At 46.0% G+C, this 23,882-nt stretch overlaps 1 protein-coding gene across 6 annotated transcripts in view; it reads right to left on the bottom strand.

Annotated features, from left to right (window-relative positions):
* Nucleotides 1-10,792: 10,792 nt before the first annotated feature.
* Nucleotides 10,793-23,882, bottom strand: part of LOC142582787 (dopamine D2-like receptor) — a 470,062-nt gene continuing 456,972 nt past the window's right edge. For all 6 annotated transcript variants that reach the window (XM_075692826.1, XM_075692825.1, XM_075692829.1 and 3 more), the window contains 2 exons: nt 23,282-23,489; nt 10,793-13,786 (listed from right to left, as the gene is read on the bottom strand). In XM_075692826.1, the coding sequence (XP_075548941.1) occupies nt 13,566-13,786; nt 23,282-23,489 (429 nt within the window). In that variant the 3' untranslated portion in view covers nt 10,793-13,565. The remainder of the gene's footprint in view (nt 13,787-23,281; nt 23,490-23,882) is intronic.

Here is a 23,882-nt window from a genome sequence, read left to right on the forward strand (position 1 = left end):
TCCAAATCTATAATGTCTGCAGGTTATTTGTAAGCCGTACTTTACGCATTTTTTACGCAATTTACTTTTTAACTTTACTTTAGTTTAATAAGGCACTGGAGCTTAGTGGGCGGCCTAGATGAATGAGGATGCGGGCTGCACTTCAGCAGACATGTGAGCGCGTGTTACGTACGTCGCTTGTGGTGGTGGTACTTCTGTAACGTCCGCACCAGCTTCGCAGTGCATCCACTTTCAGAGTGTTGAATAGAAGAGGACGTTTTTCAGTTCTCATAGTATGTCTTCACTTTTAAATAAATTTACGCCCTTTGGGGTTTATCTTAACAATAATTGTCATCTGTCTTTGCCGCATTTCCTTTTTTTTTTTAACGCTGCGAGCCCAGTACTTCCTAGTCTCGAAGGGCTTGCGCGTTATCAGCGTGACACAGCGCTCTCGACAGGAAAGTAGAAAGCGCCGAGTTTTCGAGAAAACAAACGTAAGCAAGGCAGATGGCGATTATTGTTGTGGGACAAATATACACTCCAAAGGGTGCACCATTTTAAGAGCGTTTAGCTACACTCTTAAAAAAATTACACGCGTTGGGTTGTATCTCGCCACACAACAATAGACGTCATGTGTCTTGTTCGCATTTCCTTTCTTTACCGCTGCGAGCCCGGTACTTCTCAGTAACGAACGGCATGCGCGTTATCAGCATGACATAGCATTCCCGACAGGAAAGTAGCAGGCGTGGCGTTTTCTAGAGAGAGAAAGAGAGATGGGTAGAAAGGTAGGGAGGTTAACCAGAGGCAGTTCCGGTTGGCTACCCTACACGGGAGGAAAGGGGATAAAAAGAGAAAGAGATTCATAGAAAGGAAACGCAATTAAGGCAGATGACGATTATTGTTGTGTGGCAGATGTACACCCTAAAAGGTGTACCTTTGTATGAGAGTGTACGGTTGTCAACACGTAATGTGGGAATCCAGACGAAACAAGACTAACAGCCAGTTCTGTGAAGCTTACGTTGGTCATGTGTGGGCATAATTTTGCGAGAGTGTTTGAAAGCACAATTGTGTGATTCCTCTTTTAAGCAACATCGAGACAAAAAAATCATGCCCACACATTATTCAGTGTGAGCTTCAGAAAACAGGTTCATCCCCCTGTTTGGCCCGTATTTCCGCAGTATGTTTAGACAGGCGTTGCTGAAGGGAGCATCCGAAGGAAATTGAAAACCGCATGGTGTGATGCCGGCGTGGGAAGGTCCAGCCAGCAAGAACCTCTGAAGCAGAGGGTGAAACTGGCATCAGACGTGCATGGCGTGTCTGTCGTTATGGCCAGAAAAAAGAAATCCGTCTCCATTTCTTCCTTTGAAATTAGTTGTACAGCGAAGCTGGCGCGTTCCATAGGCAAGTACAACCATACAAAATGACGTTAGACAACGTTACAGAAAAGCCACCACAAGCGACGTACGTCGCAATTGCTGCATGCATTCTCATACTTTTAGGCCGTCCTCCAAGTGCAAATGCCTCACTGTACTTAATACTTAAAAGCAAATTGCGTTAGAAAATGTGCAAAGAACGACACAAGCTGCACACGTGATAGCTTCGGATTGGTATTCGAATATACGAGAGAACATAAATCTGTTACGCGGAAACTGAAAGACAAAGCCCTTTTCCAGCTGCCGTTTGCGGTCTGACGGAGTGGTCGCGGCCGTAACTTGGCACTACCGTTAGCACAGACCTGGTAATTCCGCTCCTGCAACCTGCAACGCTCCCGAAACAAGACGTTGCAACCAACAAGAAATGAAGGTTTGCCTACTACTCTGAAACACACGGTCACTCATTTACTGTTATTGTGTGTGTAAACTTATGGATATGCCCTGGATTTTTTATATTTTTATGCAATTTCTTTATGAATAAAGTTCGTGCAGCTCTTTGCTTCTCTGGCTGACTAAAAATAGAAAAGCAGTATAGGCCTGCAATACATGATTTTTATTGAACAATTGACTTGTAAATACTAAAAGTGGGTAAATGCGGAAGCCGAGGCTCTGCTCCACAGCACTAAACTGCAGCTCAAAAGCCAAGCAAATTTTGCGTACTCAAATAAGTCGCATAAATATCTGCAGGAACCGGACTTCAGAAGATTGTTATTCGTAATAAAGTTCCGAAATATTAGCCAAAAGCTGCTGTTATTTTTGGCCAATGTGACAATGGAGGGGCTACCTTGTAAAAGGTTTTCTGAATGCCTATATGATAGTTTTTTAGAGTAGCTTAAGAGTACAGTTCATTTGGACGAAAATCGGAAAGTTGAGGTTATAGGCAGCTGCATAAGCAAAATTTTTTTTTCTGGACATATTTTATGCAAGGATGGTTAAATACTTTTTCTTTGTTAACTGCGCAGTTCAAAAAGTCTCCGAAGACCATTTCAATACGAGGTGGGATTTACCAAGATGGCATTAGAGCTAGCCGGATTAGACCGAGAAAAACTTGTTCAGTCTCACATATCCACTATTTGCGTCCATGAGATCGCAGCCCGTGCTGCTCACGGGATTTATTAAGTTTCCATAATAGCTTAAGCGAGTGGTCTCGTGGTTCTGAATCGGCTAGCCCTAAGACCCCTACCGTGCATAATAGTGAGCAAGAAATCTATAAAGGATGAATTGGTAGGTTCTTGTCTAAGACGTTTCACTCATGCGGACGCAGGCTTTCTTCTATGTCGCATTTGTTCCAGTTCTTAGTGCAAATCAAGCTTCCTGAAAAGTTCGGCCCTTAGTTCTGCATTTCGCTTTAAGCAACCTGCCAATGCTGGTAACTTGTCAAGTTGTTTAGACTGCGCTCTTTCTTTTTTTCACCGACTCCTCTTTATGTCTCTGGATATGAACGACAAATAAAAACTGTTTTAGTACCTGACCTAACCTGCGAAAAACGAGATGCACTGCAAGACTGCGACTGGTTAAGAGAAAACTCCTCAATTGCGTCACGATTTTGTCATGTTGAAATTTCAAAGCCTTAAGAAAAGGAAACCATAGCAGAAGATTTATCTTAGGTGAAACATGGTTCTCGTAAATGCGCGAGGGAAAGAAGAACGCTTGATTAGACAGCGATATAGTTGGAACTTGAGAAAGCATTGCATGCGCTTAAGTAATGAGGTTGAGTAACACCAGTGCAATGAAATATAGCCTGAAGCTTAGCAGCCCATTACTAGCAACTCCACGCTTTGTTCCTGCCACGCAAATGCGTAAAGAATGCGTCTGAGATACTGCATGGTAAAGCTTATTCCCGTCAACAACAGAAAACTGGGCACGTTGTAATGTGTTCATCATACGGCAACGCAAAATATAAGCAGAAATGGTTGAGAGAAGACAGAAGAACACGCAACGCCTGTGTCGTCCCTTCTTTTACTATACGACGTCGCACACTTATTCGCTGACCAAAAATATACGTGAATCTGAAAATGGGAGTTCTTTTTCGTTTCTGCATCTCAGCGAGGCTTCGGACGTGTCAGGAATTTAATTTTTAATGCTGGATTCAGCTGAGTTCGTATCAGCCTTCATATGTATACCAACGCGATAATAATTGCACGGTGGTGCAGGCGACCTCTGCAATAAACCTCTTACAACATCTATGAAACGCCTTGCGAAACTCTTAGTGCAGTTTGAATCATGAAGTTGAACAGGAAGGAATTGCGTATTTAAGTGTCATGCAATCTAAATTATTTAAAATTTCGGACGCAATTTTGTATTATTGTTGTGCAAGACGTGCTTGTTTTAATGCGAACTTTGGAAATATTGTCGTTTGTTTGATAGCAATACATGCATCTGTAATCCGATTGTATGAATCGTGCGGAAAGGGCAGTCCCTTCTCGTATCTGCGCGGCCTATTATCACCTCGACCACTGTGGTTAAAGCAGGGATTTATTTGTTTGCTTATTTATTTATTTGTTTATTTACTAACGAACACCTTCATCAAAACAGGAAGTTCTTAAAAATCAGATTAAGATTAATATTACTTACGAACATACACATGAATAGAACACTCAGGAAAGACTAATATTCTCAAGTAATGGCCCAAATGACCAGATACAGATATTTTTGTGGGATTTAAGTTAAACTATCCGGCATTGTTTTCGCAGAGAGAAAGATGAAAAAAGAAAAAAAAGAACGTTTGTTCAGCATTTATTTTTCTTGAGGTGAGGTATCAAGAAAAGGCTGTTTTTCAAAGCGTTAGTTCGATCAAACATTGCGGGCAATGTGATAGAGCTGAGAAGCAGCTATATTTATTTTGCGTCGTCATCGGGATACCTCTCTACCAGCTATATGATTTGGTTTTTGGACGCTGTGCACCCAATAAACAGTTCTCCGCTTCTCATTCATGAAAGCTACAGCTAAACCGCAACCCGTCTGGTCACAAAAACATATTTTGTACAAATACGCGAAACGAAGCACGTGCTGAGCAAAAGAACAAGATATAGCCTTACAGTGTTTACGCAAGCCAGATATTACTATGCGCCCTACTGTTGACTGACTACACCCTCTCACAACTTTAAAATTATCCGGTTTTACACATCGTGTTATTTCCTCGCTCGTTGGCAACTACATTTCCTATATCCGCAAGTCAGGCGACCTCAAGGGTTCAACATATTGTGTCTGCTGATGGTGACGTTATGGCCTCATTTGATATCACTATAAACAATCGTTCCAGTCTAACTGACTGTTAAGCTTTTAACTGCTGCCCTCGAAAGAAAGGAATCAATGACCGGTACATATTGAGTTGACGTTCTCGACCTGGCTCGACTTAACTTTTGTTTGTCGAATACATTGTTTTCAAACAGGAATTCTGCCTACAGGTGTAAGGGACGGATATGGGTCTATCTATCTCGCTTTCTGCTATCAACCTACTATGCAGGACATGAGACATAGCGCTCGTAAGCTTTATCACCTCTCCGGAGATTTCCCTTTTTCATATTCTAGGCGGCTGTTGAACAATTTATAAAGATGCCCTCTATTCCTTTACCACGCACTGGAACAGTGTTAAAAAAAAAAACGTTACCAACCGTTCCCCTACCGGGAAATGGGGGTAAGCGGTGCTTGTCATGCGTGCACCTGACCTTCGTGACGGTTAAGTGACCCACAGGTAACGGTGCCGGGTTGGTTCGGTCTCCCGCTCCCTCAGCTCGGGATCTTCTCGTTGCTATCAGATGGCATGGGCTCGGGCGGCTCTAACGGTTGGATCGGCGCGCCGACGGCGAGCCCTTTCACGGGCGAGTTCTGGCCGCTGCTCGTCGAAGGCTACCTGTTCCTCGAGGGAACGCACAACGTGTGGCCGTCCCATCCGTTTTTCGGTACTGAACTTAACGGAAATGAACTCGGCGAAGCACGTGGGGAACCCTTTTCTGCCCTTTCCTTCCCCGGCAGCAGCGGACGGTTCTCATTGGTTGCGCGCATGCCATGAGCGCGCGCCTATGCTGCTAGAATCCTTGCTAATGACTCATGCTCCGACGCCGGCGCAGCTGTCAACTGAGCAAACCGCCCTTTCCCGCAGCTGATGTGCTTTCGGAACACCTGTTTATTTTTTGCATGACCACGGCAACGACATCGCAATATGTAAGCCAGTACAAGCTTCACATGAAAAAAGAAAGTGTGGCTCTCACGTACTGTGTGAATCGGCGTAAACGAAGCGTTGTATGCTGCTTGCTTTGATTGACAACAATGAACGGTGATGTTGGCGGCGAATCTGTAATTATTCAACGTTTAGTCCAATACGAGAGTGGTGAGTTGATGTTAAATGTTACCTTGCGTGTACCTCTGCTGTTTGTCTGCGTAGTCCACAGAACATTCAGGAAGATGTGTTTGCTTGAGGCGTTGTTGTGTGTCATTGTTCATAATCTCTGAGAGGATTGAGTATTATCTTTGCTTCAGATGGAGCATCGCATTTTAGCAGCAGCGGTCTTCACCACGGCTCGCTGAGCAGCGAAGACGCTCCTGTTTCACGCGACACTTCTTTCGGGAATGGATGCCTTGAGGCGGCTTACGCGAACATTTAATAACCAAAATAAAAACTAACTTAAGAACGCGTTATAAAATGTTCCATAGACAGCGTCTATTCTGCACAAGGACGCGTTCTTCAATTGGTTATTATTTTCTTTATTGCATGTTCGTGCAAGCCGTCCCTGCTCTGAGTGCTCGCTTTGGGGCTATTTTGCTGACGGGTGTTTACGTACTCCTTGCGCATACGTGGCCAGCGCGGTGTTGAGACGCCAACTCCAAGCGCTCTCCTCTGGCTATGGATGATTGTTGTGTTTACGCTATCACAGCCCAGCATTCGACCTTCACAGCCCGGCATCTGCATGTTTTGTCGCATAGAAAAGCAAGCACAGCACGTGTCATAGCAGAAACTGTGCAAGGCTGCCACGGCGGCGATGGCCGGGATGGATGCATGCATGTGTGCTATGATCCTCGCCTTTGGGACGGGCGGTGAGTTGTGCTACCAAGATCTTGTTATTATATTGCCTAATGTCACCTGTATCATTTACAAATATCCACGAAGAATTCCCAGCACCAAACTTTCTGAACTCCTATGTGGAACTTTTTTTGTACTCCTCCGTTGCTTGTTGTTTCCCTACTTTCACCAATCTTTCAATCGCCTCTTACTCATCTCTATTGTGGACATGTTCGCTTTCCCCCTGCTCTCGCTGAACCCTTGGGCTTACAAGGAAGCCCGAGGTGCCTAAAGCTACCACTGGACAAGATATCTTCACATTCTATTAAAACACGCTCCATCGTTTCCTTAGCTTTAGTTCGGCAAGCCGGTGTTGTCGGTGTTGTCCGCATGTTCTTTGAGTGAGTGAGTGAAGAAACTTTATTGCACGTCCGGCGAGGACGCGAACTCGTCGCACACCCGGCTAGTCCCACGTCGGGACCGGCAGGTCTAGCCCACCGGCCCGGTCGCGGGCACGCCGGACAGCCAGGATTTGCTTTTACAGAGCGGGGCTACGCAGAAGCGAGTCCCACTCCTCCTTGATGAACTTGGGGTATGTCGACCCGCACTCCCAGAGCATGTGAGCTAGAGTAGAGGTCTGCCCGCAGGAGGGGCAGGCGTCGTCGCAATACACGTACGGGTAAGCCTCGTGGAGAACGGACAGACACGGATACGTGCTCGTTTGCAGAAGCTTAAGCGAAACGGCTTGCGCCCTATTCAACTTGGGGTGAGGGGGTAGAAAGACCCTTCTAGACATGTAAAAAAATTTTATAATCTCGGTGTGAGTAGCGGGAGCGTCCCTGTGGTCGTAGGGAGGAGGGGAGTTGGTGCTTCTTGTAGAGGAAGCGCGGTCGGTGAGGTCACGCGCAGCCTCGTGAGCAGACTCATTGAGGTTCGGGGCAGCACCCTCGACCGACCCTACGTGAGCGGGAAACCAGTGGATTGAATGATGCGTGAGAGCATATCGACTCGAGGTGCTAAGGAGACGAGCAACTTGCTTGGCAATGCAACCCTTCTGAAAAGCCCTAACTGCCGTTTTGGAATCGCTATATATCTCGGACCCACGACTGTCTAATAGGGCGAAGGCGATGGCGACTTGCGCGGCGACTCCGGGGTCTGAAGTGCGAATCGAGGCGCTATTGGAAATCTTGCCTCTGGAGTCTACCACAGCGATGGCAAGGGTCTTCCCGTTACTGTACTCCGCGGCGTCGACGAAGCTTGCTCTAATGTCGTGTTGCTTGAGCTGTTTGAGGATGGCTGCTGCTCTGGCCTTGCATCTGCCCTCGTTGTGGATGCGATGGACGTTTCGGGGCACAGCGGCCAGTTCTAACTTGTTTCGAATGCACCTAGCGATCGGGGTACTGACCATTGGGAATCCCGCAGGTTGGTAACCCACCTCTTCGAGGATGTGTTTACCTGCCGCTGTGGTGCTCAGGCGAGTGAATTGCGCGCGTTCTTGGGCTTCGGCAATCTCCTCGGCAGTGTTATGCACCCCCAGCTTGAGGAGATCCTCGGTATGGGTCCTGATGGGTAGCCCGAGAGCCGTCTTGACCACTTAGCGGATGAGAGCGTTGAGCTTGTCTCGCTCCGCTCTGAGCCAGTTGTACATAGAAGTTGTGTACGTAAAGTGACATAGTACGAAGGCATAGCCTGAGGAGATTGTTTTCCTTCATTCCTCGGTGCCGGTTTGCTATTCTGCGAACGAGGCGGAAAGCGTTGTCCGTCTTAGCGATAATCTTGCGGAGAGCCGTTCCGTTCCCGCCGTTGAATTCGACAAACATGCCCAGGACCCGAATAACGCCGACCCTGGGTATCACTCCCTCCCCCCCCCCCCCCCGTCACAAGTGCGAAGACTGATGCTGCTTTCGGAGACTGGCTTCCAATGTTTGGGTCTGCCTCCCTTCTCTTTTCTGTAAATTAGAAGCTCCGACTTGGCCGGGAAGCATCGAAGTCCGGTGGGGCGGAGATACTCCTGGATCACGTCGATCGCCTCCTGCATAAGTTCTTCGACTCTGCCCTCGCATGTTCTTTGAACACACAAGCTCTCGCCTGCGTTCTTACGTGTCTCGGTAATCGCTATAAAGAAATTATTGCATAGAAAAGCAGAACAAATTAAGGAAAGACGTCGGCGGTAGTGAGTTTAGAGCTTGCAACCCCACGCTCAGAAGCCGAGTGTCTTACCACTGGGTCTTACCAACAAGCGCCTCCTAAGCAGTAGGTTTGTGATCTCTGCTTTATGACATCATGCTACTTGCATCAAAATTTCGAAGACTGATGCTGCTTTCAGAGACTGGCTTCCAATGTTTGGGTCTGCCTCCCTTCTCTTTTCTGTAAATTAGAAGCTCCGACTTGGCGGGGGAGCATCGAAGTTCGGTGGGGCGGAGATACTCCTAGATCGCGTCGATCGCCTCCTGCATAGATTCTTCGACTCTGCCCTCGCATGTTCTTTGAACACACAAGCTCTCGCCTGCGTTCTCACGCGTCTCGGTAATCGCTATAAAGAAATTATTGCATAGAAAAGCAGAACAAATTAAAGAAAGACGTCGGCGGTAGTGAGTTTAGAGCTTGCAACCCCACGCTCAGAAGCCGAGTGTCTTACCGCTGGGTCTTACCAACAAGGGCCTCCTAAGCAGTAGGTTTGTGATCTCTGCTTTATGACATCATGCTACTTGCATCAAAATTTCCGTTGCCAAGCCCGCCGTGACAAAAGTGGTGAGGTCAAAATCACCACGGCTTACTCAGAAGCGTCCTCATTAGAGTCTATGGCAGTCGGGCAAGGTAGCACGACGTAACTGATCGGAGTGAACCGGCCTTGTGCTATCTAGGAAGCATTGGCCAAGCGTCTCAACGCGCTCGCTTACCCGGAAGGAGTTCGTAACGCGAAGGATCGCTCAGCGATTAATGCTTTCACATTCACAGCTCATAAGTGTTTAGGTGTCCTTGTTTTTTTTTTCTAGCTGTCTGCGAGGAAGGAGGTACAGCTCGCCGCAGACGAAGGGTTTCTTGACGTACCGCGGACGGGCGGGTACGAACCCACGTACTTGGACAAATCCATCGCAGCAGATGCCATAGCGCGAGGGAACGTTTTGCTAACCGGGTCCTTGCACACGTCTTGGACTTCACTTTGTGCACGGCTGGTGACGTCATGATGTTTACGAAAGGTAAAGGTTCACTGAAGTCTATAAAGACAACGTTGTCTTCGAAACAGTATTATGAACAGGACGCATGAAAGGCGAAAGCGCCATTGTCTGCCCATTGATGCATTTCGGCATTCTGTCCCCCATCGGAAAGCATCCGCCGCGGCCGACATTGCACCCGCGGCGTTATACTCGCGAGGATACGCAACAGCCACTGTGCTGCTGCGGCCCGTTGGTATCCGGTGATCCCAGGTGCAGGCCACATCTCAGCGTTTCTTATACGTGCATTTCTTCGGTCAATCGTCTGACCTGTAGTTTCTGCGCGTTCGGCCGGAGCACGTATGAGCGATATCATGATACGAGCGGCGATCTTACCTGTGCCTGGGACGTGCGGAAGCGCCACTCACTTTCCCAACGCCACTCACTTTCCGAGTGGTTTACAACGCTGACTCACTGGGTGCAATATTTTCTTTTCCAGCAAAAGTCAGAATGATGTGTACTAGTCACATTTTGTTATTTCACGGATGTACATATGCTGCATCATGCGTGCGGTGTTCCTGTCTCGTGCAACCAGCTTTTGCGCGCTGGAAGAGCGTCGAAGCAGCGGACATTTTGTGCGACGTCTGATGTATTGAGTTAAAACGCAGGTACTGGCTGGTGCGTAGCCTTCTTGTAAACGTCAAATGACAGGCTACTGTTACAATACTTAAGAAGAACATCAAGAATCAGTAAAATACTGTTGGCTCGGCGAAATTTTGTGGCAGCGTGGAAAAGACGATGCAATTCACCCCCGCAACGCAAGGTAGCCTCTCAGTGCCACAAAAATGATTTGTCCTAATACCAGTAAAGTGACATTTGGGCATGATGAAAATGTGATTTTTCTTGCAGTAACAAGTTTCCTTTTAAACTACAATATTTTTATAAAAATAATATCTACAGACGAGGCATTGTAACAACTTTACCGCGTTGTTGTGCTAGTAAAATTAAGAGCGCACGATCTATACATATGTGTCATGCTTTCTAAGGACAATTAGTAGGTGCTGTCACTTCAGAAAATAGCAATACCAAAAATGCTTATGGCATAACGTCTAGGATCACTCTGGAGAGGTATATCGGCAGCCCACCACTGCGGTGCTTCTGATAACCCGTATGTAGTTTTTCATGTTAAACCCCAGCACTCTGTCACTCTCTCTGTCAGTCATAATAAAGCAAGACAAATATGGACAGGGTTGTTTGATGAACAAATTTATATTCCACGTATTTCGTCTTCTCAAACATACTGCATCAACATTGTAATCTCTGGCGTGTGCATTCATATATTCGTAACTTCATATGTATACATTTATATATTTATTTCATAACCGTCTTTTCTTTATACACATATAAACTATCACAATAACAATGAAACAAAAACTGAAGAAATGCCAACGAGCACTGCTTCGACGTACATACACTGTGGCGATTCGCACGTACACTGCGAGCTGAGCTGTCCTTGTGTGAACGAGACGCACGAGACAGCACTACATTTTGCGTACAGGCAGAGAACACATTTCACCTCCATCTCAGCACGGTATTTGCGTGCACGCCTCAAGCATACAGTCCAAGGAATGCATGTAAACAGGCAACAGGATGAAATGAGAGAGCAGAGATGAGACGAGCCGAGTTCCAACAACCGTAGAGGCGTACAGTCCGGAGGGGTCGATACGGATCAATTCGACCCATATCGCTGAAGCCACGACAACGAACGAACAAAAAAAAAACGAAACCTGTATGATGGGAAGGAGTTTGATGAGTGAGCACTGTTGATTTTACGCCTAAAGCTTCAGGATGATAAACTTTATAACACGTGTGACCATAGGGTGAGCTGGAGGGAGAAGAAGCTCACGGACGCCAACAGTTGTTTCGTCACCTGCAGCGCGAAGCATTGCAGCTGAGAAACTGGGCGAAATGCTTAGGTACTAGAGCACCGAGTACACGATAATGTGTACTGCAAGACCGCTTTCAAAGAACGATGAAAACTATGAGGCCCTTCATCGCCAAAAATACATAGCCACTGTACGCATGGGCCTTTTGAACACTGAAGCCGCTATTAGAGGCTCATCAGCGCTAATTGTTTCTTGTAACCTTACAACAAGACATCAACGAGAGTGAGCGTTCGCTCTGGCAACGTTTAAGTGAACAAAATGATTTTGTTCACTTTGGCGTTGTACAGTATTACTATAACATACCGTGATCAGCAAGGCGATATCTGCCATGTTACTCCTTGTGGCGTCTTCACATATTTATATTTACGTTTGGAATAAGAGGTTACCCTGTATTAGTTCAACGCGAAAGCTTAGAGTTTGGCTCGCAGATGTCGATTCAGCTGCCACACATCGCTGAGAATATTAACGCCTTACTAGAAGTATGTGAAGCTTTTACAAGGTTGTTCATCCCAGTTGAAAAAGACCACAGATGATTTTATTGTAACAACATAAATTTTGACCGTACTTTTCAAAGCGCTGTGGTCTGTATGTCTAAAGCTCAAATCTCAGTGGGATACATTTTGTAGTGCGATGTCACGTCTTCTCACTTTGGACGCATCAACACCGTCAATTCTGCGTGCAGAGAAATATTTCTTGTAAGCCTGAACTTGCATGTTGTGCTGGCGACGAATCATGTGATATGTGAGCGAGAAATTTAGCATCACGAGAGCACGCCAGGCCTAAGAGTAAGTGTTTATCGTACTTTGCGATAATACCTGTAGCTTTTTCCACCTGGGATGAGGTGTTGTCGGTAAAAGAAAGCGATACCCATGTTACTGTGGTAAATTATAACATACTTCGTATTAATGTAGATATGCATGAATCCAATAAATTTACACACTCTTTCCGCTGAAACGTGCTAAAGTAAGCACTGTAGTCAGAGCGAAAGTTAGGCTGCCAAAGATCTTCCAGATAAGCAAGTAGTCACAATAAAACTGGGACAGTATACCTTCACACTTTACCTCAGCATTCTTCGTACTCTACATGAATATTCAAGTGAAGTAAAACGTAATCCTGTTAGCAAGCGGTAAGAAATATGTTACATATACTCTGAATCGTATTTACATGAAGACATGCAGATTGAAGCAGAGAAAAGGCTGAATGAACACAGAAAGAAGTCTAACCCCTAGGAACAGGGTTACGTACGCTAGCAAACGAATAAGGACATGTCAGTAAATTATTAGCCGATCTAAGTCAATGGGAGAGATAGTGTGGGACATTTTTACGAGACCACGTCATTTATCTGATCATCCCGTTTCCATTATCGACCTCGAAGTCGTCCTCAAGCAAGTTGCTCGTGTCACAAGGGCTTCTCCGATGGCCACAAACCTCTCGAATCACTGCTGTGGCAAAAGTACAAGAAAACAGTGATGATGACTTGGAATAATTGGCTGATACGTATCTCCTGGTAGCTGCTGATAATCTTTTCCAGATGGGTCCAAGTATTTTTGTCTCAAGAGGGACGAGCCGTCATTTTCAGCGTCACAAGGCTTCACATTTAGGCTAGAAGAGGTGTTGATGTTGACCTCTCACGACGCTGACCGCGTGTGAATAAATGCCCTACAGTGTTTCGTGTGGCATGAGGCGAATATTTTCATTAATTTCAAAAAAGAGCACCGGCGACTTGGTGTCCGTCAGTGAATGCTTTCGACAAGGTTGTGGCACAGAGCTGGGATGTCTTCTAGGCCAAGAGACCAGTCCACTCGCCTACTCTTTGCCTCAGTTTGGAGGAGGGTGTGATTTAAACGAGTCAATCGACCGAGAGCGGATATTAGGACAAAGAGTGGCGCAAAGCACAAAGCGCGTCAGAGTGGCACATTGCAAATGCGAGCACACACGCACGCTCAGCGAGCAGGTTTTTCGTCGTCGCTAGGAAGCGCAAAACTCCAGCGATTCACAGTTTTTACTTTGGCACACAGCACCGTTTGTATCGTCTGTTGAGCGGTTTCGGGCTTCACTTCATGGGCTCCATGAGAATCTTCTTGAAGGCCTTGCGGAACTCGGGGTTAAAGATGGTGTAGATGACCGGGTTCACGCAGCTGTTTACGTATCCTAGCCACGTGGTGAGCAGGAAGACGGTGACGCCCAAATGACAGTCCTGACTCTGCAGTTTCATGCACACTGCGTCAACCACGTTGCACGTGAAGAAGGGCACCCAGCATATCAGGAACACCCCTGCGTACACAAAGATAAGGTCAATGTGAGGTGTGACGACGGTTCGTGGCTAAAGGGTAACACAACAATTGTGCAAGCACCGTCGAATATGACTGTCAGTGTAAGCAAACAGCCAAACGCTCCTAAGAAAGCTATTCGTTTTATTAAAGAAATGATTAGGTTAAAGGCGTATATTTGTTGTAGTGAAGAATTTATGTAGTATTTGTTCTTCAACTGAGTGGTAACGTAGAGAATAAAGTCGTTAACGAGCGAATCTGTAGCGGTAGAGTAGTTGGCTATACATATAAGCCGATTCGTGATGTATGTCTGTTGTTTAAAACGATGTGAGCGTTTCCTAAAATGCTTATGATCATGTGCTATTTAACGGCGCGGAAAGAAAGAAAGCAAACAACAACCGCGGAACAATGCTTCGGTATCGCATCGCAGTGTCCCTGAAATGCTACGCAACAAACCTCGCAAGTAAACAAACTTATTAATACTGCGGAATTAACGTGCTAAAATGACTCAGCAAGAGGTATACATCTCGTTGCATTAAAATAGAAAAAAGCAGGTTGTGCAACCGTCAGCAACTCCGCACGGATATGACAGAGAACTGAAAGACTGTCGGGCATTTGTAGCTCTTCTCGCAGTGCGGTATCCCCGCCTCCTTTTCGCTGTACACATGGCGACACGTCCTCAAGATCACCCCTCCTACTTTGGAAGGGGTGGGGTCACATGAACACTCTTTCATGCTTCTGAGAGGACTAATAGCGATCGCGACGGTTACTATAATCTCGCTTTCTGCGTGATGTCTTGAACAAAACACTCGGTGATAGCTTGCAGTTACAACGAAGATTACCAAAATATTGCTTCTGGAAATACGAGAAGCACAGTGTAGGTGCGGGAGCGGTAAAGCTTTTCACATTGGTGTATTGCCTTTGCGTCACTTTATCAGTTATCAGGGACAATTAACGACAACTGTTTGATATGATCACGCAGTCGTGTTAAAAATGCGACACTGACGAGAAAACATGTGAGAAGAAATGGTTCGCTTATATAAACAACCGCGAGTTCCATATTTGTTAATTGTGGAAGCTATCGAACAAGCTTTCTGGAGCTATTTGCATTCGTTATAGTCATTATCGTATTCCTCCTGCCCATTCATGGTGATTACTTTCGTGGGAATACATGCGCAACTCGACAAAATCACAGCTATGGTGTAATTCTGCGAGTTGCGTCTTAAAGGGCCCCTAATGATATAAAATAAGCGTGTTAAATTAAGCCTCACGCCAGCAAAATGCGTCAGAACACCGCAGCCTACGCCATTTCAAAGCCTTGGTTAAAGAATACGGGGTTTGTCAACTGTTTTTCAATGAGGAAAGGTGCCAGAACAATTCTACCATTCATGCGTAAGCATTCTTTGATGAGTACCCCGCCAACTTTGTTAGGAAAATCATGTTCATACAGCGAAAAGCGTGACACCTTACCCATACGAATACACAGGACTCCATAGAAAATGCATGGGGAAGCCTCTAGTAGGGGTGGACCAATTTGACAGTCTGGAGTGGTCCAACTTAAATTTGGGAGCGGGCCAACGTAAATTGGGGAAACAAAAGCCAAAGCTAAGTAACAGCCAAGCCAAGGGACGCATTTGTAGAAAATTCTCAGAATTTGTATAATTATTTTTCAGTCAGAAGCCGAGTGGTTAATTCTAATACTCCTCTGTTTAGCCCCCTACATCAATGACTAATTAGTCTGGTAAACATCAATACACTCCACACATGTATAGGCAAAAGAAAATCAGACTAGCAATTGTCCCCAGAAAGCGACATCACGCGCATTCACATTAAAGGAGGAGAGAAAAAGGTCAAGGCTTGAAGAAAAAATTGAAAACGAAGGCACAACACAACACAAGACAAATTGAGTTTGAGTAATACAGACGAAATCTGAGTCCGTTGCTGACAAGAATTCCGGTACAGCTCTGTGAGCCTCCTGTCAAGTTGATGCCTGATCTTTCCGAAAAAAAAAATCTGCCGGAACCATCGACGATTATTGGCTACATTTTCCTTGATGCTGATTGATAGTTGTCGACTTTCGTGTTAAAAAGCAGTGTTCTTGTCAATGTTTACGGCTGGATCGCAGGCTGTTTTCTTCAATTTTTATGCGGTGCAAAAGTCTATGCTCATATTTCTAGCGTATTCTCCGCAGTGCTACATATTTTTCATGACCATATTTGGCACTTTTAGATATATCTTGCTTCAAGCGTTATACCCTTGCTTTCACGCGTTGGATGTACGCAATATTCCTCAAACACTGAAGGCGTCGCGGCTGTACAGCGAGAAAAACAAGTCTGAAGAAAAGTGACAAAAAACGTTGGACCTTTATGAACCGTCAGCGCCGTGGTGGATTCTTCGAGGCTTACTGAAAGGACACAGCATTAAGTGCGTGCGTGACAGCGCACTTTGGGAAATGCGATATGCAGGACCGGGCCGCTTGCAGAACGCAGTCTTCCCTAGTTTTGCGCTTACTGCCTACGCAAAAGCGTTCTTTGTAGACTCTGGCAACCTCCCTAAAAGAAGAGTTGGCCGTGAGCAAACTAATATCAAATTCTTTGATGACGCAACTGCTTTTGAAGGTTTAAAAAACACAAGAGATCAGTTCAGAAACGAGAAAGGAGCTGCGTCATTGACGAGGCTATGATCGCTTCCAGAGATACAGCAAATTGCCTTCCATAAAGAGAGAGAGACAAATGGGATGGAAAAGGCAGAGAGGTTAACCGGATAAGATTCTGGTTTGCTGCTCTGCACTGGGGAAACGGCAAGGGGGAGTGAAAGACGGAAGGAACGGCGGAGAAAAAAAAGCAAGGAAACGAAAAAGAGAGGGTAGGGAAGGTAGTGAATGTCCATGGCTCTCCAATACACTCTCCCCAATAGGTCACTCGAATGTAAATATTTCAAGAGTACCTTCACTGTTTTGTGATTTGACGACTGTATAGGTCGGCGTTACAGGACTGTCTGCACCGAAAGTGGCCGGTCGTCAAGACGCACCAGCGCGATCACGAGAGACTGTCTGTGCACTGTATCGAGGACATTGACAAAGAACGAGTTCTATAGTTCCCTCGTCACCACAGTGGTCACATGCAGCGCTATCCTCCCATCCAATGCGGAAAGCAAAGGACTTTGTAAATACGACGCCAAGCCACAATCGGCAAAGCAGCGTTGTCTCGGGTCGGGTTAGTCCACGTTGAGGATGAAGTTGTAGACGTGCGTGCTGGAAACTAGGTGTGTTCCACAACAATTGCAAGACCTCACATGGAAGTTTCGCTGCTGCGTCTGTTCCTGACAGCGTATCGGTCCCTGCACGCTGTCTCCATGAGCTGGTCCAGCAGCTTCATTGGCTTGTTCCTTGCCATTATGCCGCAGTGGCTAGGGAGCTACTGAAATGTCATGTCATGTCCTTGCTCGACGAAGTCATGAAGGAGCTCTCGGATTTCTAGCACTGGTTGTTCGTAGGATTCACGGCGTAAAGAAGAAAGCAAGCAATGTAGAGCTACCTTGGAGCCACGGAAAATGCTTGATTTTTGATTTTTGATCTAGTTTCTTTCGAATTATTCGGAGTCCGCTACGAAGAGCAGCGAGCTCCGCGGCTGTCGAGGTAATCTGATGGGATGCCTTGACCTTCAAAGCGGTGACTTTCGCAGGAGAAATCACGGATCGTGCAGAACCGTCCGCGGTGGTTGAACCAACTCTGATCAGCGAAAGTTGCTTGAGAGCTGATGATGAGAGTTGGGCCTTCGTTCGAATTCCTGGCACTATTAGTCGAACCTGTAGCTGAGCGAAGCACCAAGAGGGAAGCAAAACTCTCACGGCAGATGTGTGATCCGGTGGCAGGTGTGCATGATGAGGCAGCTTCGTCTGACGGAAAGAGACGCGTGGCCGGTCTGCTGGCAGTGAGGTCGAGATAGTGGTCATGGGTGCGATTAAAGTGCCTGACATATGCTCTGAGTGCTTCCATAACAATGTTAACTTTGGTTGGGTAGTCGTGAGCAATCTCAATGGTTTCGGATGCTGATGTACATCGTGGCAGCCCTAGCCTAAGCCTAAGTACCTGGGCCTGCGCCCATTCTAGTGTACGCATGTTATTTCTGCAAGTGTTAATCAGCACTGCCAAGGTGTACCTAAAATACCTGAGAGACAGCATCCGTTACAGTTGCTTCATCACGTGTACTGCAGTAACCCAGACTTATCCTCCTAGAAACTTCTAAAGATGGGCGATGGCTGTCAGGCGCTCCTTTAGGTAGGTCTCATGGGGACTCCAACAGAGGTCACGGTCAATGAGTACCCCTAGAAGCCTATGTGTACTTGCATAAAAGGTATCTTGTCCATCGATGGATATGGCGTAGGAAGTCATTGGCTTCCGGCTAAATGCCAGCAGTACATATTTTTGTGGAGAAATCTTGAGGCCTAATGTACGTTGTTATCCACGTTGCAGACCTTTGCAGCCTTGCACGCAGTTGATGGATCATTCGTGATGCCCACACACAGATATGATCGGCAAAGATTGACAACTTCACCGTATTTGGTAGGCATTCTGTGAGACCAATGAGCACAAAGTTTAAGAGTGTTGAGCTCAACAAGCCAACCTGCGCTACTCCAAGGTGTGTATAGTGTTGAGAAGTTGAGCCGACTTCAGTATTCACTAAGAGAGGCCGCATTTGTGCATAACTGCGTGTCCAACGATAGCGTCCGCCACCGAGGCCAACCATTTCCAGAGCCTATAATATAGCCTTCCTCAGGGTTGACATATATGTAAGGACATGCAGTGTTACTTTACATTACGTAGTGCTTCGTGCACGTTCATCAAGTACATGCTTGTTTGACTTGCATGGTTCGTAGTAATCCCGATTAGCACGCAAGGCTGAAACTATTTCTTCGTTTACCTTTCTAGTGGCTCCACTAAATCTTAGTACATAAGAAAGTGAGTGTAGAGTTACTTAAAGATGGTGTAGACGCACCAGTGAAATTCAATCCTGTTTTCTATGGGCTGCTGCATGTATCACTTCACCTTTCTTGTGAACATCCTTATTCGCGGCATAATGCGGTCATATCGCTCCTCTGCTACGTAGTTCGTTTTATTAGATTTAAACAGGCTTCTGTTCGACATGCAGTCTTAAATGATGCATTTTGAGGAATTTTTCCAACAAACCAAAACAAAATAACAATTCATTAAGTGAACGTATGTTCGTCGACGCGGATTACAATATTACATAGGTAAGCTCTTTCAGAGAGATATTTCGTCACTCAAGTTTGCCAAATCACGTTTTACGACCGACGGCTGGTGCACCGAACTCTCCGCCTACGCATATTATGCGGAGATAGACGTATACGGATATGCCGGAAATAGATGCGGCGCACATCGGTTGCACGACACGAGCGAAGCAGTGTCAAGAGTTGTCGTTCCCTAGCTAGACAGGCGCCTCGACGAGGAGGGCGGCGTCAGAGTGCGGTCTGAGAGTAGACGCACAGGGCGATGCCTTCAGGACGTGATGGCGTTACAGCAGCCGTCCTGTAAGCCTTGACGTGACTCAGACGCCTAATGAGTGCGACAGCGAAACGCCGTGTGTACCTAGGCATTGCGTTGCCTGCGTTCGGAAGGACTCATCCGTCAGCCTCGTGGCTGCATTGCTTACGAAGATACATGGGCCAGTCCCACGCTGTGCTGAGGGTGGCATTTGAGTCACATTTATTTAATGTTTCTTGTCACGCACGTGCCAGAAATGTGTTCACAAGGAGACCTGTTTATTGCAGTGAGCCTCTTTCCAGAAACGATACTCGTGCTTCGCTGCCCTGACGACGAGATGTAACTATGTAGGCTATTCTGATTACGAAAAGCTCATAGCTGCATACTTTAGCTGCAAACCTCGTTAGTGCTTTCAATCTTGCTTCGTTAACCGTAGTAATAACCAGGCTAATCTGAAAACATCATTACATACGTTTTTTTTTTCACAGCTTAGTCGCTACATGAGAGTTACTACAACAGCGTCTAAGTGTTTGCTACACCAACATCTCTTATAATAAACCTTTCGCAGACGTTGTAAATAATGATGACGATGATGGTAGCGCATACCTGTGGGTTTCTTTGCTTGCTTCGTTTTAGGGTGCGATAAAGTTATTCCAATTTGTTTCTGTTCCATTTCCGTCATTAGCCCTGTACGACTGGTAAAATATTTTTGGGCTGCGCCCACTTCACCTGTATGTCACGCGACACCAAAGCACCGCAAAAGCTCCCTACGTGAAAGTGACCTGTGTGCCTTTCACATTCATTAATATGCCACAGGAAGCTTATCTTACAGCGCAGCTCCAAGGTGCCCGTTTCTGCGGTGAGTGTCGGCGTTGTCCTTCGTAACGGAGCCAACGACACCGCGAGAGATGGAAGCGAAGGTGGAACGCAGCGGTAGCAAACCCCGTGCAACCTGGTTAACCTCCCTGTCTTTCCTTTTCTTTCTCTCTTTACTGACCACTTGTTCGAAGAACTGTGGCAGCCGCAATTTCACAGGTCGCACTATGGAAACAGCTTTGCCTATGTATCGTACGTATTATAGCTACCCTTAAGCAGACAGCAGGTTCGATGCGTGAAGCAAGCCATCTACCCCTATAGTGTCGATGTATGTTGTGTGGTTTTAATTGGGCTTACTTATTATAAGAATTTGTACGTACTTTTTATGTTACGTTAGTAACTGAGTCAAAATGCGTATCTGCCGCCAGCAAACGGCGACAACTCCTCTATTTATTTTCCTCAAAACAAAAGCAACGAAAGAAACATTTTGGTTTGCTTTCTTCACTCTTGATGCGAAACTGCACCTGTATTCACAAAACGCTTTCATTTTAGAAGTGTTAAAAATATTAAATTCCTATCAGGGCTGCTGCTGAACAAACAAGGTGATCATTTTTAATTTTACCATTTTTCAAAATATAGTCCTTGAGCTGTATTTTCCGGAGAGGCGGACATAACTTACACGAGAAATCAAAACACATATTCAACTGATTAACGAAAATTGACCAATTATCTTATTAATTAATTACTTTAGAGAACATATTTCAATTTAGGAATTGTAGCCGGTGGGCTTGCATGGCGTATCCACTTCTCCAGAATGATACCAGTTTGTAGATATGTAACATAAAACTCGCCTTAAAATGGACTTTGTTCCACTTCTTTTTAACAAAACGCTCTTTTATGCACTGAAGCACAAAATTGTAATATAATGCTCATGTATTCCGTTACACACTTTGAGAAATTATATTTAGAAACCGGTATAATCCTGTAAATTGATTTTAAGTGGATACGTCTGGTAAGCCCATCGGTTACAATTTTTAAATTGCGTTACTTACTTATTTATTTATTTACTTTTTATTTATTTATTTATGTATTTATTTATTTATTTATTTATTTATTTTGTTATTTATTGAGGTACTTTAAAGGCCCTGAAGGGTATTACATAGGATGAATGGATGCAACACAGCATCACTGTGTCAAATATAGAAACACCTGAACAAACAAGGACAAAAAGAAAGGTACGAGTTGGGTAAAAGGAAAACACCGTGGTAAAATGGAAATTTAGTAGCACATTCAGGATGCTATTCGTATTTAAATCCGGCGCAACGAGAGAAATATTACACAATTCCGAATGCGCATAAATAACCCGGACACTGAAATGAATTTCGGAATTGGTAAGTACAGTATTTAATAGTAATCGGTAAGTAATCACATTTAGAAATCAGTGAATAATTAGTAATTGGTAAGTGCCGTAAGGTAATTAAGGATTGAATTAGTGAATTTTAGTTAATAGGTGGAACATGTGTTTCGATTTCTCGTGCAAGTAATGTTCGCCTCTCCCAAGAATGCAGCTCAAGGACTGTGTAATTTTCAACGAGTTATTTTAACGCGACAGAGTTGAGGGCTCCGGGTAGCAGAAAATCCGGTGTTGGCGTCTGACGTCAACCGTCATTTGGGGAATAATCATGCCGAACTACGCATATCCAACCAGGCAGGCCCTCCATGTAGCGCAATGAAGTTACTGAACTAATTGAATTTCTCAAAAGTAAAATGCGTCAGAAAAACGTAGAGTACGACTTACACACAACCCATATACATTATAGCGTCAAATTGTAATTCGAATATACGAGGAAACGTAATTTTGTTACTTGGGAACTCAGACAAACCGCTTTTAACGCGATAGCGATTTCCAGTTGCCCTTTGACGTCTGTCTTACTAGGAGTGGCGCGGCCCCCTCGGTTCCTTGTACGCCATCAAAAGAAAGTCGAAGTTTCCCCGGAAAGGCGAAGCATCGACTATGATAGCAAATCAGTAGACAGCTACACAAAGTAAAGATATTAGCTTAAGAGGACTTAAAGGCGAGCTCATTGTTATGCATCCATGGTAGAAAACAGCGCTAACGACTCGGACAAGAAGTAGCATTATCGGCAGCACAAACTCGTAACGATTCGCTTACCAACTAAATTAACGAGCATGGCATCGCGCGTACAGCAAACATAAACACATCTCCCTCGATAAGCACGGGCACGCTCTGTCAAAACGCTGGCGTGAGGAAGAGCGGCAGCAGCACCGAGCGAATCGACCTTCGTGCTGCCTCTCGCTTCAACGCGAACTAAGCACCGAAAACACACTGCACAAGAAGCTACGAGCCCCCGGCACACCTAGACTCTGTACACATCGCAGATCGGTTTCAAGATAGGGTCCGTGCGGCCGCGCCATACGCGGTAGCCGCAGGAGTATGGAACGGCCCCTCCCCCCTGGTGCACTGCGCGCCACAGAAGACGGCGCGCTTACTCCCCGCTGTCCCCCCTTGCGCCGCCATCGTCGGCTCACCCTCACAAGCTTCCACTCGCACATACAACACACGGGGCGCGACGGCGATGTTATCGATCTTGGGCTTTATTCAGAAGATCACGGCGACGCGGATGACAGAAACGCGCCTGGAGAGTCCACATAATTGCTATCGCAATGAAAGAACCACAAAGCTCGCCTTTGTGCATAGCGTTCGCCGCCAGCGTTACCCGGTAAACATTACGGCCACATAAGCTGCAGTGGACGGGAAGCGTGAGAAGCACTCAGGGATCTTTGAATGCTTTCGCGTTACACTCTTGAAGGCGAAGCTTAAGCGTCCTTCAAAATTAAAAAAAAGAATCGTAAAAGTTAAGAAGAATCACCCCGCATGTTAGCGAAGGCGGCCAGCCAATGTCCAAAAACACTTACGAAGGAGATGTTTTGTGAATTCAGTCTCTGATTTTTTTTCTTGCTGTTTTTGGGGCTTACTTTCTTGCTCGATATTTAATGCCGCAACGCGTTGAATAAAGTCAGTCACTGGTCCACCACATTTAAAAGCTTGATTATTTTTTTTTATTTTCCGCGACTTCCATCGTTGCTGTACTCGAATTCCCAGAGCGACGTCTGCTGTGACGTCAACCGAACTCACTGGCGAGTGCTGTGTGTACTCACCGAGAACGATGGCTAGCGTCTTGGTCGCCTTTCTCTCTCGCTTGGCGGACGCCTTCTCCCGTTTCTTGCGACTGGACTTGTGCTTGCGACCCAGGTTGAAGCGAGACTTCTTGCGGGCCTGTGCGTCCTCGACGCAGCCACCCATCGTTGGACCACCCACCACCGACACCGTCAACAGGGGCATCACGGCGCCGTTCTTCTTCGACTCCTGCGTCAGGAATGCGTACACAAATGTTAGATGCTGACTCAACACTCTGCCGCGGCAACCCCGTCTATACTAAAGCGCAGCTCCCTTTGCGAACCTTCCCCTCGTTTTGCTGACCGTGGATGACACTGCAGCGGTGTTGCCAAATTGCCGCGTGCGCCACATTGCGTGCCACATGCGAGAGCACGAGCGCGCGCGTCTGGTTCCATATATAGGCGGTGCCGAAATCCAGCGCACAGCGACAGCTTTCTGGGAGTAACAGAAACCGATCTCGAAGGCAACGCTCTTGCGGGCTTTATGCGCCGGCGGCATTTACAGAGTCAGAAACACGTCATAACCACCATGTTTTGGACATCGCCTACGTCGTAATTTTTCCCTGGCTCCTGTGCCCGTAAA

Source organism: Dermacentor variabilis, chromosome 5, assembly GCF_050947875.1.
Source record: "Dermacentor variabilis isolate Ectoservices chromosome 5, ASM5094787v1, whole genome shotgun sequence".
Classification (NCBI taxonomy): Eukaryota; Metazoa; Arthropoda; class Arachnida; order Ixodida; family Ixodidae; genus Dermacentor; species Dermacentor variabilis.